Source organism: Cherax quadricarinatus, chromosome 5, assembly GCF_038502225.1.
Source record: "Cherax quadricarinatus isolate ZL_2023a chromosome 5, ASM3850222v1, whole genome shotgun sequence".
Classification (NCBI taxonomy): domain Eukaryota; kingdom Metazoa; phylum Arthropoda; class Malacostraca; order Decapoda; family Parastacidae; genus Cherax; species Cherax quadricarinatus.
The window spans coordinates 17,147,333-17,165,081 of record NC_091296.1 but is presented as its reverse complement, the minus strand read 5'-3'; the positions used below and the strand labels follow the sequence as shown (position 1 = coordinate 17,165,081).

The 17,749-nt window shown below is 47.4% G+C and overlaps 1 protein-coding gene across 7 annotated transcripts in view; it reads right to left on the bottom strand.

The window, feature by feature from the left end:
* LOC128684832 (F-box/LRR-repeat protein 20-like) overlaps nt 1-15,970 on the bottom strand; it is a 169,666-nt gene extending 153,696 nt beyond the window's left edge. For 2 of the 7 annotated variants that reach the window (XM_070100670.1, XM_053771126.2), the window contains exons 1-2: nt 15,822-15,961; nt 14,223-14,545 (exon numbers count right to left, since the gene is read on the bottom strand). In XM_070100670.1, coding sequence (XP_069956771.1) covers nt 14,223-14,385 — 163 coding nt within the window. In that variant the 5' untranslated portion in view covers nt 14,386-14,545; nt 15,822-15,961. Of the gene's footprint in view, nt 1-14,222; nt 14,562-15,821 lie in introns of those variants that run through there. The other 5 variants (XM_070100678.1, XM_070100677.1, XM_070100691.1 and 2 more) reach the window with 5 other exon arrangements.
* Between the last annotated feature and the right edge of the window lie 1,779 nt (nt 15,971-17,749).

Sequence of the window (17,749 nt, the reverse complement as noted above, 5' to 3'; positions counted from 1 at the left end):
TGTGGGGAGAGATACTGGGTGCTTGTTCAGTGTTGTGGGGAGAGACACTGGGTGCTCCTTCAGTGTTGTATGGAGAGACACTGGGTGCTTCTTCAGTGTTGTGGGGAGAGACACTGGGTGCTTGTTCAGTGTTGTGGGGAGAGACACTGGGTGCTTGTTCAGTGTTGTGGGGAGAGACACTAGGTGTTTGTTCAGTGTTGTGGGGAGAGACACTGGGTGCTTGTTCAGTGTTGTGGGGAGAGACACTGGGTGCTTTTTCATTGTTGTGGGGAGAGACACTGGGTGCATGTTCAGTGTTGTGGGGAGAGACACTGGGTGCTTGTTCAGTGTTGTGGGAAGAGACACTGGGTGCTTCTTCAGTGTTGTAGAGAGACACTGGGTGCTTGTTCAGTGTTGTGGGGAGAGACACTGGGTGCTTGTTCAGTGTTGTGGGGAGAGACACTGGGTGCTTGTTCAGTGTTGTGGAGAGACACTGGGTGCTTGTTCAGTGTTGTAGGGAGACACTGGGTGCTTGTTCAGTGTTGTGGGAAGAGACACTGGGTGCTTGCTCAGTATTGTGAGGAGAGACACTGGGTGCTTGCTCAGTATTGTGGTGAGAGACACTGGGTGCTTGTTCAGTGTTGTGGGGAAATACACTGGGTGGTTGTTCAGTGTTGTGGGGAGAGACACTGGGTGCTTGTTCAGTGTTGTGGGGAGAGGCACTAGGTGCTTGTTCAGTGTTGTGGGGAGAGACACTGGGTGCTTGTTCAGTGTTGTGGGGAGAGACACTGGGTGCTTGTTCAGTGTTGTGGGGAGAGACACTGGGTGCTTGTTCAGTGTTGTAGGGAGACACTGGGTGCTTGTTCAGTGTTGTGGGGAGAGACACTGGGTGCTTGTTCTGTGTTGTGGAGAGAGAGACTGGGTGCTTGTTCAGTGTTGTAGGGAGACACTGGGTGCTTGTTCAGTGTTGTGGGGAGAGACACTGGGTGCTTGCTCAGTATTGTGGGGAGAGACACTGGGTGCTTGCTCAGTATTGTGGTGAGAGACACTGGGTGCTTGTTCAGTGTTGTGGGGAGAGACACTGGGTGCTTGTTCAGTGTTGTGGGGAGAGACACTGGGTGCTTGTTCAGTGTTGTGGGGAGAGACACTAGGTGCTTGTTCAGTGTTGTGGGGAGAGACACTGGGTGCTTGTTCAGTGTTGTGGGGAGAGACACTGGGTGCTTTTTCAGTGTTGTAGGGAGACACTGGGTGCTTGTTCAGTGTTGTGGGGAGAGACACTGGGTGCTTGTTCAGTGTTGTGGAGAGAGAGATTTGGTGCTTGTTCAGTGTTGTAGGGAGACACTGGGTGCTTGTTCAGTGTTGTGGGGAGAGACACTGGATGCTTGCTCAGTATTGTGGTGAGAGTCACTGGGTGCTTGTTCATTGTTGTGGGGAGAGACACTGGGTGCTTGTTCAGTGTTGTGGAGAGAGACTCTGGGTGCTTGTTCATTGTTGTGGAGAGAAACACTGGGTGCTTGTTCAGTGTTGTGGAGAGAGACACTGGGTGCTTGTTCAGTGTTGTGGAGAGGGACACTGTGTGCTTGTTCAGTGTTGTGGAGAGACATTGGGTGCTTGTTCAGTGTTGTGGAGAGAGACACTGGGTGCTTGTTCAGTGTTGTGGAGAGGGACACTGGGTGCTTGTTCAGTGTTGTGGAGAGAGACACTGGGTGCTTGTTCAGTGTTGTGGAGAGAGACACTGGGTGCTTGTTCAGTGTTGTAGGGAGAGGCACTGTGTGCTTGTTCAGTGTTGTGGGGAGACACTTGGTGCTTGTTCAGTGTTGTGGGGAGAGACACTGGGTGTTTGTTCAGTGTTGTGAGAGACACTGGGTGCATGTTCAGTGTTGTAGGGAGACACTTGGTGCTTGTTCAGTGTTGTGGGGAGAGACACTGGGTGCTTGTTCAGTGTTGTGGAGAGAGACACTGGGTGCTTGTTCAGTGTTGTGGAGAGAGACACTGGGTGCTTGTTCAGTGTTGTGGGGAGAGACACTGGGTGCTTCTTCAGTGTTGTGGGGAGAGACACTGGGTGCTTGTTCAGTGTTGCGGGGAGAGATACTGGGTGCTTGTTCAGTGTTGCGGGGAGAGACACTGGGTGCTTCTTCAGTGTTGTGGGGAGAGACACTGGGTGCTTGTTCAGTGTTGTGGGGAGAGATACTGGGTGCTTGTTCAGTGTTGTGGGGAGAGATACTGGGTGCTTGTTCAGTATTGTGGGGAGAGACACTGGGTGCTTGTTCAGTGTTGTGGGGAGAGACACTGGGTGCTTGTTCAGTGTTGTGGGGAGAGATACTGGGTGCTTGTTCAGTGTTGTGGGGAGAGATACTGGGTGCTTCTTCAGTGTTGTGGGGAGAGATACTGGGTGCTTGTTCAGTGTTGTGGGGAGAGACACTGGGTGCTTGTTCAGTGTTGTGGGGAGAGACACTGGGTGCTTGTTCAGTGTTGCGGGGAGAGACACTGGGTGCTTGTTCAGTGTTGTGGGGAGAGATACTGGGTGCTTCTTCAGTGTTGTGGGGAGAGATACTGGGTGCTTGTTCAGTGTTGTGGGGAGAGATACTGAGTGCTTGTTCAGTGTTGTGGGGAGAGATACTGGGTGCTTGTTCAGTGTTGTGGGGAGAGACACTGGGTGCTTGTTCAGTGTTGTGGGGAGAGACACTGGGTGCTTGTTCAGTGTTGTGGGGAGAGATACTGGGTGCTTCTTCAGTGTTGTGGGGAGAGATACTGGGTGCTTGTTCAGTGTTGTGGGGAGAGACACTTGGTGCTTGTTCAGTGTTGTGGGGAGACACTTGGTGCTTGTTCAGTGTTGTGGGGAGAGGCACTGGGTGCTTGTTCAGTGTTGTGGGGAGAGACACTTGGTGCTTGTTCAGTGTTGTAGGGAGAGGCACTGGGTGCTTATTCAGTGTTGTGGGGAGACACTTGGTGCTTGTTCAGTGTTGTGGGGAGAGACACTGGGTGTTTGTTCAGTGTTGTGAGAGACACTGGGTGCTTGTTCAGTGTTGTAGGGAGACACTTGGTGCTTGTTCAGTGTTGTGGGGAGAGACACTGGGTGCTTCTTCAGTGTTGTGGGGAGAGACACTGGGTGCTTGTTCAGTGTTGCGGGGAGAGATACTGGGTGCTTGTTCAGTGTTGTGGGGAGAGACACTGGGTGCTTGTTCAGTGTTGTAGGGAGACACTGGGTGCTTGTTCAGTGTTGTGGGGAGAGACACTGGGTGCTTGTTCAGTGTTGCGGGGAGAGATACTGGGTGCTTGTTCAGTGTTGTTGTGAGAGACACTGGGTGCTTGTTCAGTGTTGTGGGGAGAGACACTGGGTGCTTGTTCAGTGTTGTGGGGAGAGAGACTGTGTGCTTGTTCAGTGTTGTGGGGAGAGACACTGGGTGCTTGTTCAGTGTTGTGGAGAGAGACACTGGGTGCTTGTTCAGTGTTGTGGGGCGAGACACTGGGTGCTTGTTCAGTGTTGTGGGGAGAGACACTGGGTGTTTGTTCAGTTTTGCGGGGAGAGATACTGGGTGCTTGTTCAGTGTTGCGGGGAGAGACACTGGGTGCTTCTTCAGTGTTGTGGGGAGAGATACTGGGTGCTTGTTCAGTGTTGTGGGGAGAGATACTGGGTGCTTGTTCAGTGTTGTGGGGAGAGATACTGGGTGCTTGTTCAGTGTTGTGGGGAGAGATACTGGGTGCTTGTTCAGTGTTGTGGGGAGAGACACTGGGTGCTTGTTCAGTGTTGTGGGGAGAGACACTGGGTGCTTGTTCAGTGTTGTGGGGAGAGACACTGGGTGCTTGTTCAGTGTTGTGGGGAGAGATACTGGGTGCTTCTTCAGTGTTGTGGGGAGAGATACTGGGTGCTTGTTCAGTGTTGTGGGGAGAGACACTTGGTGCTTGTTCAGTGTTGTGGGGAGAGACACTGGGTGCTTGTTCAGTGTTGTGGGGAGAGACACTTTGTGCTTGTTCAGTGTTGTGGGGAGAGACACTAGGTGCTTGTTCAGTGTTGTGGGGAGAGACACTGGGTGCTTGTTCAGTGTTGTGGGGAGAGACACTGGGTGCTTGTTCAGTGTTGTGGGGAGAGACACTGGGTGCTTGTTCAGTGTTGTAGGGAGAGACACTGGGTGCTTGTTCAGTGTTGTGGGGAGAGACACTGGGTGCTTGTTCAGTGTTGTGGGGAGAGACACTGGGTGCTTGTTCAGTGTTGTGGGGAGAGACACTGGGTGCTTGTTCAGTGTTGTGGGGAGAGACACTGGGTGCTTCTTCAGTGTTGCGGGGAGAGACACTGGGTGCTTGTTCAGTGTTGTGGGGAGAGATACTGGGTGCTTGTTCAGTGTTGTGGGGAGAGATACTGGGTGCTTGTTCAGTGTTGTAGGGAGACACTGGGTGCTTGTTCAGTGTTGTGGTGAGACACACTGGGTGCTTGTTCAGTGTTGTGGGGAGACACTTGGTGCTTGTTCAGTGTTGTGGGGAGAGGCACTGGGTGCTTGTTCAGTGTTGTGGGGAGAGACACTTGGTGCTTGTTCAGTGTTGTAGGGAGAGGCACTGGGTGCTTATTCAGTGTTGTGGGGAGACACTTGGTGCTTGTTCAGTGTTGTGGGGAGAGACACTGGGTGTTTGTTCAGTGTTGTGAGAGACACTGGGTGCTTGTTCAGTGTTGTAGGGAGACACTTGGTGCTTGTTCAGTGTTGTGGGGAGAGACACTGGGTGCTTCTTCAGTGTTGTGGGGAGAGACACTGGGTGCTTGTTCAGTGTTGCGGGGAGAGATACTGGGTGCTTGTTCAGTGTTGTGGGGAGAGACACTGGGTGCTTGTTCAGTGTTGTTGGGAGACACTGGGTGCTTGTTCAGTGTTGTGGGGAGAGACACTGGGTGCTTGTTGCGGGGAGAGATACTGGGTGCTTGTTCAGTGTTGCGGGGAGAGACACTGGGTGCTTCTTCAGTGTTGTGGGGAGAGATACTGGGTGCTTGTTCAGTGTTGTGGGGAGAGATACTGGGTGCTTGTTCAGTGTTGTGGTGAGAGAAACTTGTTCAGTGTTGTGGGGAGAGACACTGGGTGCTTGTTCAGTGTTGTGGGGAGAGAGACTGTGTGCTTGTTCAGTGTGTGGGGAGAGATACTGGGTGCTTGTTCAGTGTTGTGGAGAGAGACACTGGGTGCTTGTTCAGTGTTGTGGAGAGAGACACTGGGTGCTTGTTCAGTGTTGTGGGGAGAGACACTGGGTGCTTGTTCAGTGTTGTGGGGAGAGACACTGGGTGTTCAGTTTTGCGGGGAGAGATACTGGGTGCTTGTTCAGTGTTGCGGGGAGAGACAGTGTTGTGGGGAGAGATAGTGGGGAGAGATACTGGGTGCTTGTTCAGTGTTGTGGGGGAGAGATACTGGGTGCTTGTTCAGTGTTGTGGGGAGAGACACTGGGTGCTTGTTCAGTGTTGTGGGGAGAGACACTGGGTGCTTGTTCAGTGTTGTGGGGAGAGACACTGGGTGCTTGTTCAGTGTTGTGGGGAGAGAGACTGGGTGCTTGTTCAGTGTTGTGGGGAGAGACACTGGGTGCTTGTTCAGTGTTGTGGGGAGAGACACTGGGTGCTTGTTCAGTGTTGTGGGGAGAGACACTGGGTGCTTGTTCAGTGTTGTGGGGAGAGATACTGGGTGCTTCTTCAGTGTTGTGGGGAGAGATACTGGGTGCTTGTTCAGTGTTGTGGGGAGAGACACTGGGTGCTTGTTCAGTGTTGTGGGGAGAGACACTGGGTGCTTGCTCAGTGTTGTGGGGAGAGACACTGGGTGCTTGTTCAGTGTTGTGGGGAGAGACACTAGGTGCTTGTTCAGTGTTGTGGGGAGAGACACTGGGTGCTTGTTCAGTGTTGTGGGGAGAGACACTGGGTGCTTGTTCAGTGTTGTGGGGAGAGACACTGGGTGCTTGTTCAGTGTTGTAGGGAGAGACACTGGGTGCTTGTTCAGTGTTGTGGGGAGAGACACTGGGTGCTTGTTCAGTGTTGTGGGGAGAGACACTGGGTGCTTGTTCAGTGTTGTGGGGAGAGACACTGGGTGCTTGTTCAGTGTTGTGGGGAGAGACACTGGGTGCTTCTTCAGTGTTGCGGGGAGAGACACTGGGTGCTTGTTCAGTGTTGTGGGGAGAGATACTGGGTGCTTGTTCAGTGTTGTGGGGAGAGATACTGGGTGCTTGTTCAGTGTTGTAGGGAGACACTGGGTGCTTGTTCAGTGTTGTGGTGAGACACACTGGGTGCTTGTTCAGTGTTGTGGGGTGAGACACTGGGTGCTTGTTCAGTGTTGTGGGGAGAGACACTGGGTGCTTGTTCAGTGTTGTGGGGAGAGACACTGGGTGCTTGTTCAGTGTTGTGGGGAGAGACACTGGGTGCTTGTTCAGTGTTGCGAGGAGAGACACTGGGTGCTTGTTCAGTGTTGTGGGGAGAGACACTGGGTGCTTGTTCAGTGTTGTGGGGAGAGACACTGGGTGCTTGTTCAGTGTTGTGGGGAGAGACACTGGGTGCTTGTTCAGTGTTGTGGGGAGAGACACTGGGTGCTTGTTCAGTGTTGTGGGGAGAGACACTGGGTGCTTGTTCAGTGTTGTGGGGAGAGACACTGGGTGCTTGTTCAGTGTTGTGGGGAGAGACACTGGGTGCTTGTTCAGTGTTGTGGGGAGAGACACTGGGTGCTTGTTCTGTGTTGCGGGGAGAGACACTGGGTGCTTCTTCAGTGTTGTGGGGAGAGACACTGGGTGCTTGTTCAGTGTTGTGGGGAGAGACACTGGGTGCTTCTTCAGTGTTGTGGGGAGAGACACTGGGTGCTTCTTCAGTGTTGTGGGGAGAGACACTGGGTGCTTCTTCAGTGTTGTGGGGAGAGACACTGGGTGCTTCTTCAGTGTTGTGGGGAGAGACACTGGGTGCTTCTTCAGTGTTGTGGGGAGAGACACTGGGTGCTTGTTCAGTGTTGTGGTGAGAGACACTGGGTGCTTGTTCAGTCTTGTGGGGAGAGACACTGGGTGCTTGTTCAGTGTTGCGGGGAGAGATACTGGGTGCTTGTTCAGTGTTGTGGTGAGAGACACTGGGTGCTTGTTCAGTGTTGCGGGGAGAGATACTGGGTGCTTGTTCAGTGTTGTGGTGAGAGACACTGGGTGCTTTTTCAGTGTTGTGGTGAGAGACACTGGGTGTTTGTTCAGTCTTGTGGGGACAGACACTGGGTGCTTGTTCAGTGTTGTGGGGAGAGATACTGGGTGCTTGTTCAGTCTTGTGGGGAGAGACACTGGGTGCTTGTTCAGTGTTGTAGGGAGACACTGGGTGCTTGTTCAGTGTTGTGGGGAGAGACACTGGATGCTTGTTCAGTCTTGTGGGGAGAGACATTGGGTGCTTGTTCATTGTTGTGGGGAGAGACACTGGGTGCATGTTCAGTGTTGTGGGGAGAGACACTGGGTGCTTGGTCATTGTTGTGGGGAGAGACACTGGGTGCATGTTCAGTGTTGTGGGGAGAGACACTGGGTGCTTGTTCAGTGTTGTGGGGAGAGACACTGGGTGCTTGTTCAGTGTTGTGGGGAGAGACACTAGGTGGTTGTTCAGTGTTGTGGGGAGAGACACTAGGTGTTTGTTCAGTGTTGTGGGGAGAGACACTGGGTGCTTGTTCAGTGTTGTGGGGAGAGACACTGGGTGCTTGTTCAGTGTTGTGGGGAGAGATACTGGGTGCTTGTTCAGTGTTGTGGGGAGAGACACTGGGTGCTCCTTCAGTGTTGTATGGAGAGACACTGGGTGCTTCTTCAGTGTTGTGGGGAGAGACACTGGGTGCTTGTTCAGTGTTGTGGGGAGAGACACTGGGTGCTTGTTCAGTGTTGTGGGGAGAGACACTAGGTGTTTGTTCAGTGTTGTGGGGAGAGACACTGGGTGCTTGTTCAGTGTTGTGGGGAGAGACACTGGGTGCTTTTTCATTGTTGTGGGGAGAGACACTGGGTGCATGTTCAGTGTTGTGGGGAGAGACACTGGGTGCTTGTTCAGTGTTGTGGGAAGAGACACTGGGTGCTTCTTCAGTGTTGTAGAGAGACACTGGGTGCTTGTTCAGTGTTGTGGGGAGAGACACTGGGTGCTTGTTCAGTGTTGTGGGGAGAGACACTGGGTGCTTGTTCAGTGTTGTGGAGAGACACTGGGTGCTTGTTCAGTGTTGTAGGGAGACACTGGGTGCTTGTTCAGTGTTGTGGGAAGAGACACTGGGTGCTTGCTCAGTATTGTGGGGAGAGACACTGGGTGCTTGCTCAGTATTGTGGTGAGAGACACTGGGTGCTTGTTCAGTGTTGTGGGGAAATACACTGGGTGGTTGTTCAGTGTTGTGGGGAGAGACACTGGGTGCTTGTTCAGTGTTGTGGGGAGAGACACTAGGTGCTTGTTCAGTGTTGTGGGGAGAGACACTGGGTGCTTGTTCAGTGTTGTGGGGAGAGACACTGGGTGCTTGTTCAGTGTTGTGGGGAGAGACACTGGGTGCTTGTTCAGTGTTGTAGGGAGACACTGGGTGCTTGTTCAGTGTTGTGGGGAGAGACACTGGGTGCTTGTTCAGTGTTGTGGAGAGAGAGACTGGGTGCTTGTTCAGTGTTGTAGGGAGACACTGGGTGCTTGTTCAGTGTTGTGGGGAGAGACACTGGGTGCTTGCTCAGTATTGTGGGGAGAGACACTGGGTGCTTGCTCAGTATTGTGGTGAGAGACACTGGGTGCTTGTTCAGTGTTGTGGGGAGAGACACTGGGTGCTTGTTCAGTGTTGTGGGGAGAGACACTGGGTGCTTGTTCAGTGTTGTGGGGAGAGACACTAGGTGCTTGTTCAGTGTTGTGGGGAGAGACACTGGGTGCTTGTTCAGTGTTGTGGGGAGAGACACTGGGTGCTTGTTCAGTGTTGTAGGGAGACACTGGGTGCTTGTTCAGTGTTGTGGGGAGAGACACTGGGTGCTTGTTCAGTGTTGTGGAGAGAGAGATTTGGTGCTTGTTCAGTATTGTAGGGAGACACTGGGTGCTTGTTCAGTGTTGTGGGGAGAGACACTGGATGCTTGCTCAGTATTGTGGTGAGAGTCACTGGGTGCTTGTTCATTGTTGTGGGGAGAGACACTGGGTGCTTGTTCAGTGTTGTGGAGAGAGACTCTGGGTGCTTGTTCAGTGTTGTGGAGAGAGAGACTGGGTGCTTGTTCAGTGTTGTGGAGAGAAACACTGGGTGCTTGTTCAGTGTTGTGGAGAGAGACACTGGGTGCTTGTTCAGTGTTGTGGAGAGGGACACTGTGTGCTTGTTCAGTGTTGTGGAGAGACATTGGGTGCTTGTTCAGTGTTGTGGAGAGAGACACTGGGTGCTTGTTCAGTGTTGTGGAGAGGGACACTGGGTGCTTGTTCAGTGTTGTGGAGAGAGACACTGGGTGCTTGTTCAGTGTTGTGGAGAGAGACACTGGGTGCTTGTTCAGTGTTGTGGAGAGAGACACTGGGTGCTTGTTCAGTGTTGTGGAGAGAGACACTGGGTGCTTGCTCAGTGTTGTGGAGAGAGACACTGGGTGCTTGTTCAGTGTTGTGGAGAGAGACACTGGGTGCTTGCTCAGTGTTGTGGAGAGAGACACTGGGTGCTTGTTCAGTGTTGTGGAGAGAGACACTGGGTGCTTGCTCAGTGTTGTGGAGAGAGACACTGGGTGCTTGTTCAGTGTTGTGGAGAGAGACACTGGGTGCTTGCTCAGTGTTGTGGAGAGAGACACTGGGTGCTTGTTCAGTGTTGTGGAGAGAGACACTGGGTGCTTGCTCAGTGTTGTGGAGAGAGACACTGGGTGCTTGCTCAGTGTTGTGGAGAGAGACACTGGGTGCTTGTTCAGTGTTGTGGAGAGAGACACTGGGTGCTTGTTCAGTGTTGTGGAGAGAGACACTGGGTGCTTGCTCAGTGTTGTGGAGAGATACACTGGGTGCTTGCTCAGTGTTGTGGAGAGATACACTGGGTGCTTTCTCAGTGACCACCCGCCTCTCTTCGTTATCCCTGAGAAGAGAATAAGAGGGTTCCAGCCAAACCGATGTAAGTTCTCATGACAAGAAATCATGTCACACATGCGGGAGATAAATATTTTCTGGAGATATTAAGTTGTTCATGAGAGTGTATTATTAAGCTGTTTATAAGAATGTAAAAATAAATTAACATTGAATGGATGGACCAGGGAATATGATTTTAAGGAAAAAGGTACGACAACAAATTATGTAAGACACATATGCAACAGTTAGGTATCTTTATTATGAAACGTTTCGCCTACACAGTAGGCTTCTTCAGTCAAGTACAGAAAAGTTGATAGAAGCAGAAGATACTTGAAGACGATGTAATCAGTCCATCACCCTTAAAGTTTTGAGGTGGTCAATCCCTCAGTCTGGAGAAAAGCATTGTTCCATAGTATGAAACAATATGGAGAAGAAGTGACAGGATGGAGCTTTTTATAGTGCCAAGAGGTGAGACGTAGGCCACTAGGAGAGGTAAGAACTCAGATGTTGAGAGGTCAGGTCCCTCTCAAATCCAGCCCCTCTCACTAGTGGAAGTTGTTGAAGTTGATTGCAGGTCTGTACCAAGATACCCTTGTGTTGCAGTGTCTGACAGATTGAACATTAAAGTGGTATAAAATACCGACAGGTTGTTAGGTAAGACACATATGCAACAGTTAGGTATCTTTAATGTTCAATCTGTCAGACACTGCAACACAAGGGTATCTTGGTACAGACCTGCAATCAACTTCAACAACTTCCACTAGTGAGAGGGGCTGGATTTGAGAGGGACCTGACCTCTCAACATCTGAGTTCTTACCTCTCCTAGTGGCCTACGTCTCACCTCTTGGCACTATAAAAAGCTCCATCCTGTCACTTCTTCTCCATATTGTTTCATACTATGGAACAATGCTTTTCTCCAGACTGAGGGATTGACCACCTCAAAACTTTAAGGGTGATGGACTGATTACATCGTCTTCAAGTATCTTCTGCTTCTATCAACTTTTCTGTACTTGACTGAAGAAGCCTACTGTGTAGGCGAAACGTTTCATAATAAAGATACCTAACTGTTGCATATGTGTCTTACCTAACAACCTGTCGGTATTTTATACCACTTTAATGTTCAATCTGTCAGACACTGCAACACAAGGGTATCTTGGTACAGACCTGCAATCAACTTCAACAACTTCCACTAGTGAGAGGGGCTGGATTTGAGAGGGACCTGACCTCTCAACATCTGAGTTCTTACCTCTCCTAGTGGCCTACGTCTCACCTCTTGGCACTATAAAAAGCTCCATCCTGTCACTTCTTCTCCATATTGTTTCATACTATGGAACAATGCTTTTCTCCAGACTGAGGGATTGACCACCTCAAAACTTTAAGGGTGATGGACTGATTACATCGTCTTCAAGTATCTTCTGCTTCTATCAACTTTTCTGTACTTGACTGAAGAAGCCTACTGTGTAGGCGAAACGTTTCATAATAAAGATACCTAACTGTTGCATATGTGTCTTACCTAACAACCTGTCGGTATTTTATACCACTTTAATGTTCAACAAATTATGTAAATTGATGGGTAGCAACAGTAATAAAAATAAGAGTAAATTGGCTGGTAACTTAAGATTCGTCATTAAACAGGACAAGTATTTCGTGATGCGGGTCTTAGTCATATGATGACCCTCCACTGGAGCTTTTGGTCGTCTGACCGAGGCCTTCCACTGGCTTTCCGGTCCAACCCTTTAAAATTAATTTATATTTGTGTGTGCTTGGCGGGTAGCATTAGCCATAATAAATCAGATTAAAGCAGCAGAATCGTCGAAGATTTATGTAACTTGGCTGGCTTATGTAAATATGTAGTGTCGGATATTAGAGAAAAAATATGTAAAACAGCGGGATACATTAGATATGCTATATATATGCTATATATATGGTATATATACTATATATGCTATATATATGGTATATATACTATATATGCGTATACTAAGATTGCTAAATTGACGGAAAGCATTAGAGAGAAGCTTACCTGTACATATATAACCCGCAGATAGGAGAGGACCTTACGACGACGTTTCGGTCCGACTTGGACCATTTACAAAGTCACTCTTGTATTATATTGCTGTTCATACTAATATTGGTTAAAATCATAACCATGGTTTTTAAAAAGGTGGAGCAGTAAGCCAGCGGAAGGCCTCGGTCAGATGACCTAAAGCTCCAACTGTGGGCCGTCATATGACTAAGACCCGCGCCAGGAAACACTTGTCCTGTTTCCTGATAAACATTATACCTATATCTTTTGTGCTAGTGAGAGTTTGTAAATGGTATAAGTCGGACCGAAACATCGCCGTAAGCTCCTTTCTCCTATGTGCGGGTTCTAGTCACGTATTGTGTCTGAATGGACAACAATTTCTTACATAAGAAGTTGAAAGAAATTTGCAGGAAAGTGTCGAAATAAAACAAAATTTGTCGAAAATTTGAGGGTGAATATGAATGAGACACGGAAGCCAGCAAGAGGAAGTGAACCCTGTGAACTCACCCTCTCCCTGGGCAGTCAACGTCGGCTGCCTCAGCCCACTAAGACGCCACATAGCGCTGGGCAGAGAGCAAGTTGATTTTATTCGCTGTTTCCCACAGCTGGGAACACCAGCAGCTTTTCCAGTGGTACCCACCCACGAGAAGTATTTGGAATCTTCACAGTTGGCAGAAACGAGCGAAACGATTATATACATTTATCTGAAACCAGAAGTTTAACTCTCTGCCAAGGCAAATATACACTATACATCTGTTACACCATTATACACATAAATGCGACAACAGCTGCCATCCTGGCGCAAACAAATTTATTGAACCTAAGCAGATATTAAAATTAATTAACAGTATTATTTTCAACACACAAATATATCTTAAGTAGTGAATGCGGTCCTGAAAAAAAACATTAAATACTAGAGGCAAAAAATACATAGTGAACGGGAGGGAAGTTTATATAAAAGCTCCGGTGTGAAGTATGGATGCAGTTCATTGTGGAAAAGTGCAAAGTTCTAATCCTAGGGAATGATAATAACTTTCACACTTATAAACTAGGTGATGCGGAGCTTCATCATACAGCATATGAAACAGACTTGGGACCCATGATAAGCTGAAATCTGAAGCTGAGAAAACAATGCCTTAAAAGTGAGTAATAAGACTGACTTCTTGAATATATATCAAGAATTATAAGTAATTAGTCCAGAGGTTATTATACAGCTATTTATATCATTAGTAAGGCCTCATTTAGATTATGTAGCTCAATTTTGGATGTAAATAATAATCAATGTAAAACATAAAAAAGGATGACAAAATTAATATATAAAAAATCTTACGTAAACAGATATGAAATTGACAGCAACTTGTCCTCCGACTTAACAGTAATCATTGGATACTGTTGCTACTACTGTTACTAATAATAACAATAATAATTATTATTTTTACAAGTACATGATGCAATTTATACAAACCTAGCTGACATCAGTGACTTACTATATAGAAGGCCCCTTGTTATGCACAGCATTTCGTGCAAATTTGGTTTTGTCCCCAGGATGCGACCCACACCAGTTGGCTAACATTCAGGTACCTACTTGCTGCTAGGTGAACAGGGACAAAAGGTGTCTTAAGGAAACACCCCCAATGTTTCCACCCATACCGGGGATCGAGCCACGGACACTCACTGTGTGAAGTGAGTTCGCTACCAACCGTTGCAAAGTACCAAGATATATCATGTACCCACATATAAGTTAATTTACGTATCCTAACCTAAAATACCAAATATATTTTTTTGATGTTCACAGACAGAATTCTAGGAAGTACAATGTGTTTTAAAACTGCCGTCTTGTGTTATTTAGAGGACAGGTTGCTTACAGCGGGAGTACACCTTTGTTAATTAATTCGTTTTAATTAATGCGAACATTATGTAGAGTGTGAACACGGGGTGAATATGTATGGAGTGTTGTGGATACTTGGAGCTCATTCCCGGCCTCTCTTCCAGCTTGTAATCTACTTCCACATGAAGAACAAGCTGATGGAACCACAATACCTCGGAAAAACATTGGATGACGCATAACACAGCTCGTTTTGGTTTAGAAGAGACACCTGAGCCAGTACTGTTTATTAAAGATGTTTCGATCCTAGGACTGCGATCAAGGCCCCAGGACCCAAACATTTACCAATAAATATATCACAGTGTTTCTCATGTGCCTTTTTTAAACCACAACCCATTTTCTTTGAGACTTACGTAGGTTTTTGAAGGGCCCTTCCACTTTCAGGTAGGACTCGTCGTAGATCATTTGGCACATTTCCTCGCGTGTTTTAGCCTTGTAGCAGAGGTAGTCAAAGTTGCGAACTATGGTGATCATAGTGTTTTTCTGCAAGGAGCCTGGCTCCTTTCTCAGCGGCATCTTGGCACTGTGTTGCTACCTTGTTCTGACACAACACAACACTCTACACCCAGGCACCACTGGCCCTTGAGATAGTGTCACATACAACTGCCTTTTCAATTCCCCTGTGTTTAGGAACTAGTCTGTCTTTTGCTAATCAGTTCCAAATTGCTCTTTAGCACTATTCAAGAGATATTTTATTATCGAAATTGGTTTGGTTAATCGGGTCTCTAAAGCCTATCCATTACACGAAGGATCATTGAATCTACATGTAAGCTATTAACCACCAGTCAAGAATATCTTTATTTGCTAAAAGAGGATTAATTTAAATTCTCAGTGTACATACACTGTAAGACACACACTTCTCGGTCTGTATATCCGTGTATGAATTATTAATTCGATCGAAATAAAAAATAGTAATCAGGTTCATCAGGATTATACAATTAATTAAAATTATTATTATTATTATTATTATTATTATTATTATTATTATTATTATTATTATGTAATCTAAAGTCCATTGACTCCAGTGTCAGTGGACAGGGCACAACACTGACGCAACACGTTGCATCATCACGTCAACGGGCAGGATGCAACTATTCACGTAAGCAAAACGTTGCGACATCACGTCAACGGGGAAGGTTGAACACATGACGCAACACATTACGTTAACTCTTACTGAAGATAATTTACATGAGTGAGTTTGATCCCCGACCTGACAGTGAGGTGTTAATCTTTACCTGTAGGTTACCTGTAGTGGTTTCCGGGGGTCACCCCCTCCCTCGACCCGGTTCCAGACCAGGCCTCCTGGTTGCTATTGGTACCTACTGCCCGCATTCAACGTTTGTACCACAACCTGATTGATCAGGAACTGATTTGAGGAATTTTCCGAGTTTCGTCTTAAAAACAGGAGTTTGTTGGAAATTTCTTTTTTTCACGAAGGGAAGATGTTGAAGAGTCGTGGTCTCTTTACACTTATTGAGCACTATCTTTGTACTCATCGTTTCCCTGCTTTTCATAGCACCGTTTGTGTTTGCCTGTGCGTGCTTTAATTCAAAACACTAAGGAACGAGCCTACAAGCATGGATATAAATATCAAGAAGGTTAAAGTCATAGAATTTCTAAAAATAAACTTTTTTTTGTTTGTTAGCCAGAGAGGTTGTGAAGCAACACTTGCCTGACTGCAGAAATAACAACCATCAGTGGATGATGATATATATAGGTAATGGTATAGCTTAGAGTGACTGAGAAAAATATATTTCTGTTTCAAAATTAGGTGACTGGTATTATTTCAGAAGATGCAGTTAAAACTCTAAACAGTATACTGAGGACGGCCCCGATGCGGGGCCGAAATATGCAATATTCATCTTATTTTCTGTTTGGTTATCTCCATGTTGGTTCGTTTGTTCTGATGGCTAGTGTTTGTAACCCGTTTTTGTATTGATAAAATATCTTACGGTATATTATACTGGCTAGTGTTTAGTACGCTTGTGTCTACCACACTAGGTCCGCGCACTGGTACACTGCTCGACACAGGCAAGACTTGACGCACTCTGACTGCCCAACCACGCAAACACACGTCCACAATGATCACAGGTTTACCACTGCCAAGACGAGGGTACACTACCTCCTAGCCCATCTACCCCCTTCTCCTACCACCCAAACCTCGCATCCAGGTGAAAGACATCCCCCCTACCCTTACTCCCGCGTTTCCAACACCACCCCAATGGAAATAAGTCATTCTGACTTTTTTGGGTTATCCTAGGTTCTTTACACATATGCTGCTATGTATGATAATCTATGTAACTGTATTTGTGTATACCTGAATAAACTTGCTTACCACATTACCATCAGCTATCATTACATCAGTGGTATACAACATCGACAAGTACTGTATTGATAAATTCAGTGGTTGGCGAAAGGTCTACAAAATATACTCAGGTGCTGCACATGTGTCTTATCGTCACCGTAAGCAACTTTCCTTCCTCAACAACCACCATCACAAGCTCTCTGAAGTTTGTGTTGCTTTAACATTTATCACTATCATTTTCACTGCTGTCACCATTACTTTAACTGTCACACTATCATCTAATCCACTACTTCGATAACCATCACCACACCCACTAGTACTATCATCCCTCACAACCACCATCTCAAACTCTCCCAGTATGGTCTCTCAGTCCCCATTTCCCCGACCTTCCCACCACTGCCACCATTAGTACCACAACCACCGCATCACAAAATTTCTTTCCCGCTACATAACCTCTTTCGCCAGGAACCATTATAAACATGTGATTCGTAATGCAGTGATTTTTTTCAGGATCCACCACAATCACCATTGTTAGAGACCAAAACAATTACCACCATTAGCAGGTAGCACCATAAGCCGGCATCGTCAGGAGCCACCACATCCACCCTCAATCAAAACAATCACCATAGTCAGGAACCTCCACAACCACCATCAGTCAAAACAATCACCATAGTCAGGAACCTCCACATCCACCATCAGTCAAAACAATCACCATAGTCAGGAACCTCCACATCCACCATCAGTCAAAACAATCACCAAAGTCAGGAACCTCCACATCCACCATCAGTCAAAACAATCACCATAGTCAGGAACCTCCACATTCACCATCAGTCAAAACAATCACCATAGTCAGGAACCTCCACATCCACCATCAGTCAAAACAATCACCATAGTCAGGAACCTCCACAACCACCATCAGTCAAAACAATCACCATAGTCAAGAACCTCCACATCCACCATCAGTCAAAACAATCACCATAGTCAGGAACCTCCACATCCACCATCAGTCAAAACAATTACCATAGTCAGGAACCTCCACAACCACCATCAGTCAGAACAATCACCATAGTCAGGAACCTCCACAACCACCATCAGTCAAAACAATCACCATAGTCAGGAACCTCCACATCCACCATCAGTCAAAACAATCACCATAGTCAGGAACCTCCACATCCACCATCAGTCAAAACAATCACCATAGTCAGGAACCTCCACAACCACCATCAGTCAAAACAATCACCATAGTCAGGAACCTCCACATCCACCATCAGTCAAAACAATCACCATAGTCAGGAACCTCCACATCCACCATCAGTCAAAACAATCACCATAGTCAGGAACCTCCACATCCATCAGTCAAAACAATCACCATAGTCAGGAACCTCCACATCCACCATCAGTCAAAACAATCACCATAGTCAGGAACCTCCACATCCACCATCAGTCAAAACAATCACCATAGTCAGGAACCTCCACATCCACCATCAGTCAAAACAATCACCATAGTCAGGAACCTCCACATCCACCATCAGTCAAAACAATCACCATAGTCAGTAACCTCTACATCCACCATCA